Below are 7544 nucleotides of genomic sequence, written 5' to 3' on the forward strand. Positions count from 1 at the left end.
CCCAAAACTTCTCCTGTTCTAGGAGGCCCCTATTTACTGTGCTTCCCAACCCCCCCACCCCCGCCCCACTGCCTGAGCCCAACACCCTGAGAATCTGAGGCCCCCTTCCACCCCAGGACATGTCCCTTCCACGCTATCTACAACAGCCTACCCATCTCACACCCAAGCCTGGGAGTTCCCTGAAGGCAGGGCTGGGGTCTCCTCCTCCTCTCCCCGGCTTGGAGAACAGCCACACTGCCTGACTGTCCAGCCCACACCCCAGGGGGACCTGGTGCCGTGTGCTGAGGTCACCACCCACACTCACGCAACATCCTCAAAGGCCACCTTGCAACACACCCACATGCCAGTGAAGAGCAGGGGGAGCCCTGTTGGGGGGCACAGGGGAGACACAAGTAAGGAGTCTGCATCCTCGGCTTAGAGACCTGCTCCCACCTGCCACCACCACCACCAGCGACCCAGGGCACCGGGAAAGTGGGACCAGAGGAGAGCCCAGGGTCTGGGGAGCTGGCCCCTACTTGCTGGAGGATTACAGGCTGTCCCTTCCCCTCTCTGGGCCTTGGGTCATCATCAGTAAGCTGAAGGGACCTTTGGATGAACTTCCTGGACATTCCCAGCCCTCCACTAGCCAGCCCTGGTGCTCACCCCAGCCAGCAAGAACCAGCCACCAGAAGGCCTTCCTTGTGCCGGGCGACTTGGAGGCTAGGAGGCAGGTCAGGTACACAGCTTCCACCAACAGCCAGCTGAAGTTGGTCATGGTGGCAAAATGGGCGGTGGCCACGGAGACCTTGCACAGAACCTGTGGGCGGGGGGCCTGGGTTCTTCAGAGCTGGGTGCCCATTGGAGCCCCTACCCCACTCAGGTCCCTCAACCGTAGGCTGCCCCAGAGGAGACGTGGTAGTATAATGTGGTGATTAAGAGCACAGATTTGGGATCTGGGTTCAAATTTACCACGTATTAGCTGGGAAACCTCCCCATAGCTCAGCTCTTCATCTGCAAGCGAGGTCAACTTCTAGAGCTGCGGCTATGGAGCACCATTCATTCCTGCAAACATACAGGCACTCACCCATGCATGCATTCATTCATTCAGTGCATGATTCGCTCTCTCAGCGCTGAGGAACACCGCCTCTGAGCTCAGATGGCCCCAGTTTGGCCCCAGTCCCGCTTGCGTACAAGTGGGACTAAAATGAAAATGTAAGTAGGAAATAAAAGGTGGTAATATATGTAAAGCGTTTAGTGCAATGCCTCTACCTCAGTGCTCCATACGCATCTATTACGTCTGTTCTAAGTTCATTAAGGTCATTGTTGGTTTGTCCGTTTGTGCATCTGTTCATTTCTGGCAGTTTTAGTGCGCCTGGTGTGTGCTGGGCCTCCACACTGGCCCCCAGCTTCCTTTTATTTTCATTCTCCACTGCTTCTTCCACCTCCCCGCCCCCATCTGACTTCCCTGGTTCTTGGACATGCTCCTGTCTGTGAGAGTCTGTTCACCCTGGTCCCTCCATTTAACATGTCTTCCCCCTTCCCCCCAGCAGCTCCAAAGCCTTCTTCTTCCTGAAGCCCAGCTTTCAACCTCCCCTCCCCCCACTGGGTGGTCCCATAATCTGGTGCATTCTGCCCCCCCAGGCACCATGGGTGCTTCTTGAGGGAGGGACCCAGTTCCATCCAGCCCCGGGGCAGAGACACACCCAGCCACAGACAGGCACCCTAGGGGGAGGTACAAAATGAAAGGACTGGTGGGGTGACAGATGGGCTAGGTTGGAGTACAGAATAAGGCATGAAAGGGGAACCCGAAATATGGGAAATGACACGGATTGGCCCCAGGGTCCAAGAAATGGGATGGGGATTTAGAACCTGACTCTGGGGAGGGGCAGGAAGGGAGAGGGTGTTTCCTGTTCTGTGATTGGCCACGGCAGAGCCCCAGAGTCAGCCCACAGGACCAGGTGGGCTGGAGGGGCCCTCCACCCCTGCATCTAGGTCTCTAACACAGCCTTCCCTCCCCCCACCCACCCCAGCACCCTCCAGCCCCAGCTACTACAGTGGAGAAGCTGCAGTGATCCGTGTTCTCGCTGTGGAACACGGTGGCGTCCTTCAGGAACACGGCTCCCGCCTTGAGGATAAAAGTAGCAAACAGCTGGGTGTGAATGTAGTTCCGGGGACAGTGGAGCCTCCTGGAGGGGCAAGGAGGGATGAGGGTGAGCATGGTGGCAGGCAAATTGAACTGACTTGAGTCAGATCGGGCTGGACTTGAGACTTCAGGGTTAGCCATGCAGGACAGCTGGCCAACCACGGCCCTAGGCTCAGCGTAGGTGAGAGGACAGAGTACCGGTCTCTGCCTTCAGGGAGCTCATAGTCTGGGGGACAGAGGCAGAAATGGCAGGAGACTGCCCAGGGGAGTCCCCTGGGTGCTCAGAGAGATGAGGTACATCCCCATGAGACGGAGAACAGCACAAGCCATGCTATGGGGCTCAGACTCTGAAGTTGGGGCTTGGGAGGGGGGCTTAAGAGGGGCAATGGTCAAAGGGTTGGAATAGTCAAGAAGGGCTCCACAGGGGAGGCCACGAGGATTCTTAAAGCAGATGGGACCTGGGCTTTGAATTTTGACGGATATAAATACATCAAGAAGAAAGCAGGTGGGCATGCCAAGCAAACAGAACAAGTTCCACAAGAGCAAAGCTGTAGCCACTGCAGTGAGCCCTCAAGTGTGAGGAGTGGATAAGAAACACTCTGGCAAAAGAAAAGGAAAAGCGAGGAATGACCATGGTGCCTAGATCTGGGAACCTCTTGAACATGAAGGCAAGGAATGAGGTTTGGCAATGTGGACAATAGGGAGGCAGCAAAGGCTCTTGAGCAGGTGAAGACGACCGTGAACCTGAGAGCCAGCAGGATGGCGATGGCCACGAAGAGGGTCACGGCTGAGATGCTATGGCCCAGGGTATAGATGATCTTCACTGCGGAGAAGTAGGATTTCTGGGAGAGTCAAGACAGAGAAAGTCTCAGCAGCTGCACTTTCTGGGAAAGGGAGGCTTGGCAACCAAGCAGGTGAAGGCTGTCCATTCTACCCCGGAACTCCCCATCGGGGGGCAGGGGTGCCCATGAGAACCCTGGCAAGCTCTCTCCTGAAGGGAAGTGTTGGTTAAGCCCGTCTTGCACCTGACCTTCTGGTGAGATGGGGTGGGGACAGGGGTGAGATGACCAACTCTCAGTATTTCTGGGGGTGGGGAGTGGTGGGAGGGGGACAGGCAGCAGAGAAACTACATTTTCCCAAGGAATGACAAAAGCCCAAGGGGAAATGGGGCTGGTTTATCCTGCTGCCTCACCATCTTGGGCATACAACATTCCCCAAAGAAAACCACAGGGACAGCCACAGGGAAAAGTTATTTCTATGACCAAGTATTTAGATTGACCAAAGTCCAGCCTGGACACCACCACCCCCACCCCAACATGGAGATGGAGGGTGCGGGCCAAGGGAGGGGATTAGTGACCCCTGAGGGATGCAAGCAATCAACATCCACATCTATCTTTTCATCTGAAAAATGGTCAGACTCATGCCTTCCCTTGGCTGAGGGGAAAGATATAGCGGATTGTGGGTGTGGAAGCACCTTGCAAAGGCCCCGCTCAATTCAGGCACGTGGGACGTGCACAGTACTCCACAGACTGGGCACTAGAGAAGGGAAGGAGCTTTTGCAGGACTACTAGGAGCCTTTGTTTCCCTGGAACCACTCAGAGCTCCTGTCCCGGAGGACTGGGCATGGAGAGGGCATGCCAAAGAGAAGGCAGCCAGCCTATCTCCCACTCTGCCCTCTGCCTCCCTCTCCCCTAGCACAGGTGTCACCCTTGAGCAGATTAGCAACAGACCAGGGCTCTCTCTCTTCCAGACACTGCCATCTTCTGGAAACTGCTGTAATTAATATGCCAACCTGCTGGCTACCACGGAAATGGCGGCTTCTACAGTTGTGCAGTCCACCATCCATACAGACCTCCATGGTGACCCTTCCTCTAAGATGCCGGGAGCCTCTTACCTCCTCAGTCAGCAGCTCTAGGGGCACAGGGCAGGCCACAGGGTAAGGTGGGAAGGGCTCAGACCAGCCAGTGATAGTGCAATCCCGCTTCACAGCCCCTGCAAGGCATGCCGAGGTGAAAACAGAAATTGGGTTAAAACTCCTACTCTCTCTCCAGGACAGGGGCAGGAGTCATGGATCATCCGGTGACCCTGGCGCAGTCTGCAAACAGCTCCTCCAAATGGCAGAGAGGGGGTAGCCTTCCCTCCAGGGGCCTGGATTCCAGGTCCAGTCCTTCCAGACTCCCCCCACTGGGCAGCTGGTAGCATCTTAGCAGTCAGACAGGCTCCACTGCTCCCCTCCACCCCCACGGCCAGCCCTCCTGCTAACATCCAGAGAACGTTTACTCGGGGTCGGGCTTTGGGTCCAGCACTTCCATGCCGTGCTCACCAATCCTTACCCCTCATGAGGTTAATGTTCTTGTTTTCCCCAGGTCACAGGTCAGAAGCTGAGGGTCAGGAGGTTGACTGACTTGCCCAAGGTCACACGGGAAGAAGGGAAATGGTGTTCAAATCCAGATTTGCTACCCCCAAAGCCAGGGATGAGCCTGCCATATTCTGGCACCACCAGATGAAACCACCTCGAATCCCCCCGCCTCACCACCATGCCCAGAGCCCTCACCTGGCTCTGAGCTGAAGTGAGAGAAGAAATCTGGGCAGGGGAGAGTCACCCACTCGCCAGAGCCTACCATTGGCCAGCACAGCAGTCCATCCCAGGTCCTAGGGCAGCCTAGATAGATGGGAGCAGAGCAGACTCAGGGGACAGACCCATCCAGCATTCAGAATGATGAGGCTGGAGGAGATAAAGGAGTCTAAGAAGCCACCCCCTCCCTCCCAAGCACCCTACCCAGAGTGGTGTTGGGCACCCCTTCTGCTGCTTGTAGACACAACCTCTCATCCTTTCTCAACTGGGTGATGAAGTCACACTCTGGGTGCACGTGGCCCAATACCTGTAGGAAGGAGTTAATGGGGTAGGCCAAGCCAATTAGGCGTTCCTTTTGGTTCTCTGGTGCAAATGACCTTAGGACGGAGACAAAGCCTGATTCATTTCTGTGCCCCTGCTCCTAAGCCAGGGCCTGGCTCATGGCACTTATAAGCGTACTTGGTGGAGGAGGGACAGGAAGAAGAAAGGAGGGAAGTGGGGAAGGTAGTAGGGGGGACAGGGATGAGGGGAGGGAGAGAGGAAGAAAGAAAGATGGAGGTTTAGACAGATGCTTCCCAATGTCATGTCATGGAAGTAAGTTCTGAGACACACTAAACACAAGTCTTCCGAGGATCTCACGGAGCTGGCTGAGTCAGTGCATGTATTAAGGCCTTTCCTCTTTCCCTGCACTCCTTCTCCCTGACACAGTCCTGCATAAAGTACCTTGGTAGGCTGAACAATGCCTTCCATACACACAAAAATGTCTATATCTAATCCCTGAAACCTGTGAATATGCCACCTTGCACGGCCAAAGAGATTTTGCAGCTGTGATTTAGTTAAAGATCTCAAGATGGGGAGATTATGCTGGATTATCTGGGTGGACATGAGGTCCTCATAAGAGGAGGCAGGAATGTCAGAGCCAGATAAAGAGATGTGATAATGGAAGCAGAGGGGCAGGGGTAGGGAGATGAGAGAGAGTGTGTACTTTTACCATGGGGTGCACACAGATGAGAGGAAGGAGGCTCCCTCACTGCAGAAGGGAGGGCAGTAGAAGTTACCTGCATGACAAAAAAAAAAGGAGGGGGATGGGCAAAATAGGTAAAGGTTAGTGGGAAATTCAGGCTTCCAGTTATGGAATGAATATCACACAGGAAGGAAAGGTATAGCACAGGGAATAAAGTCAATGGGTTATAATAGTGTTGTGTGGTGACAGATGGTGAGCGCAGCATAACATAAACTTGTGAAATCACTATGTGGTGCACCTGAAACTAAGCTAAAAACTAAGGTATCATGTGTCAACTATACTTCAATTAAAAAAAAAAAAGTTACCTATACTGCACCCTATACTCAGCCCTCGACAGATCAGATCCCAGTCAATGCGCAACAGCCCTAGAGGGAAGATATCGTCTTCTTTGTCACAGAAGAGACAAGTGAGGCTCAGGAAGGGTGAAGAACTTGCCTGGACCACACAGTTCCTTTCACCATGCCAGGATTCAAGCCCAAAGGCTGTGCACTTGGGGGCAGGTGCCACACTGTGCTTGGAAGGTGTGGGAGCCCCTGCACACACATGCTGTCACACGTGCACACATGTGCACACACACACACACACACACAAGCCAGTGGAGGAAAAAGGAGACCTCAGCCCACGTGGGCTGAGCTTCCCACCCAGTACCTTGTATGTCCTGTCCTGGTCCCTGTGTCGCTTGCAGTAACTCCTAGAAAACATGCTGGGAAATCCCGGCACATTCAGGGAGGGCCCCTGTCCCCCACCCAATTCTGTAGCATATCAGTCTGCCAAACGCTTCTCCAGCCCCAGGGCATATCAAGAGAAGAATAGTCCCCCAGAATGTAGGAGGGGAGCAGCTGTTCTCCACATACTGTTCAGGCCCACACCCTCTTAAGAGGCAGCAGCCAAACGGGAGCATGGCCCCTGGGATGCTGGGGAGAGGGAGAGGTCTGGAGATTCTGTGGAGGACTTCAGGATGGGTAGCTCAGAGAAGAGAGAATGTGGGGGAGAAGGAGAGGCCCTAACTGCCTCCCTGATTGGGAGTCATGTCTTGGGCAGACAGAGTCTCTGTGGCCCCCAGAGAGCACAGACGGGCCTGGGGGGAAACAACAGGAAGCTAATTCAGCTCAGCCAGGTTTTCATAGTCAGAGCTCCCCAGAGACAAGCAGCTGCCTGGGGAGGGAAAAGCAGGGGACGGGAGGGAGGAGCACCCATCTCAGGAGTTCTCCCAGCCACGGCCTCCGCAGCCTGCTTAGTAGGAAGAAACTTGTGTGGTGGGGAAGCCAGTGGGGAGCCCCACCAGGCTCCAGCTGGACCCCCCCCGCCACCCCCCCTCCCCCCGTATGGCCCTGGGGCTCTCAGGTGGGGAGCCCGGGGGGGGGGGGGGGGGGGGGGGGGGGGGCTACTCGCTACTCACAATTGGTAATGGACTCAGCAAGCAGAGGATGTAGGCAGTCCACACCCTGCTGTCCATGGCGGGGCTAACAGGTGGCTCCCTCAGTCAGGTCGTCCTCGCTGTAAGCCTCGGGCCTCTTCCCTCCCCACTGTCCCCTGCTGCTGCTGCTGCCACAGCTTCTGCCTCCCCTACCCTGGTGGCTGTTTACACAAGCAGAAGCCAGCAAAGGGGACAGAACCAGCTAAATATTCACAGGATTGTAGGACACCGTGCATAACTCAGCCCCGGCCCTGGAGGGGGCCCCCATGTCCCCAACAGGGAGGGGCTGGGCACCCCACTCCCTTCTGCTCCATCTTTAAGTCTGCCTGTGTGCCTGTCCTAATAGCAAAGGTCCAGAGAGGTGACGGCCACAGGCACTTCTTGCCCCGGCAGGTCAATATTCTTT

At 55.4% G+C, this 7544-nt stretch overlaps 1 protein-coding gene across 1 annotated transcript; it reads right to left on the reverse strand.

The window, feature by feature from the left end:
- Nucleotides 1-300: 300 nt before the first annotated feature.
- LOC125917654 (growth hormone-releasing hormone receptor-like) lies at nucleotides 301-7271 on the reverse strand. The gene is made up of 8 exons (XM_049623797.1): nucleotides 7121-7271; nucleotides 4902-5004; nucleotides 4677-4784; nucleotides 4017-4114; nucleotides 2867-2964; nucleotides 2033-2165; nucleotides 643-796; nucleotides 301-365 (listed from the first exon to the last, which is right to left on the reverse strand). The coding sequence occupies exons 1-8, from the start codon at nucleotides 7175-7177 to the stop codon at nucleotides 301-303; spliced, it is 816 nt and encodes a 271-aa protein (XP_049479754.1). The 5' UTR covers nucleotides 7178-7271.
- Between the last annotated feature and the right edge of the window lie 273 nt (nucleotides 7272-7544).

The sequence above is a fragment of the Panthera uncia genome, unplaced genomic scaffold (assembly GCF_023721935.1).
Source record: "Panthera uncia isolate 11264 unplaced genomic scaffold, Puncia_PCG_1.0 HiC_scaffold_2137, whole genome shotgun sequence".
NCBI lineage: Eukaryota > Metazoa > Chordata > Mammalia > Carnivora > Felidae > Panthera > Panthera uncia.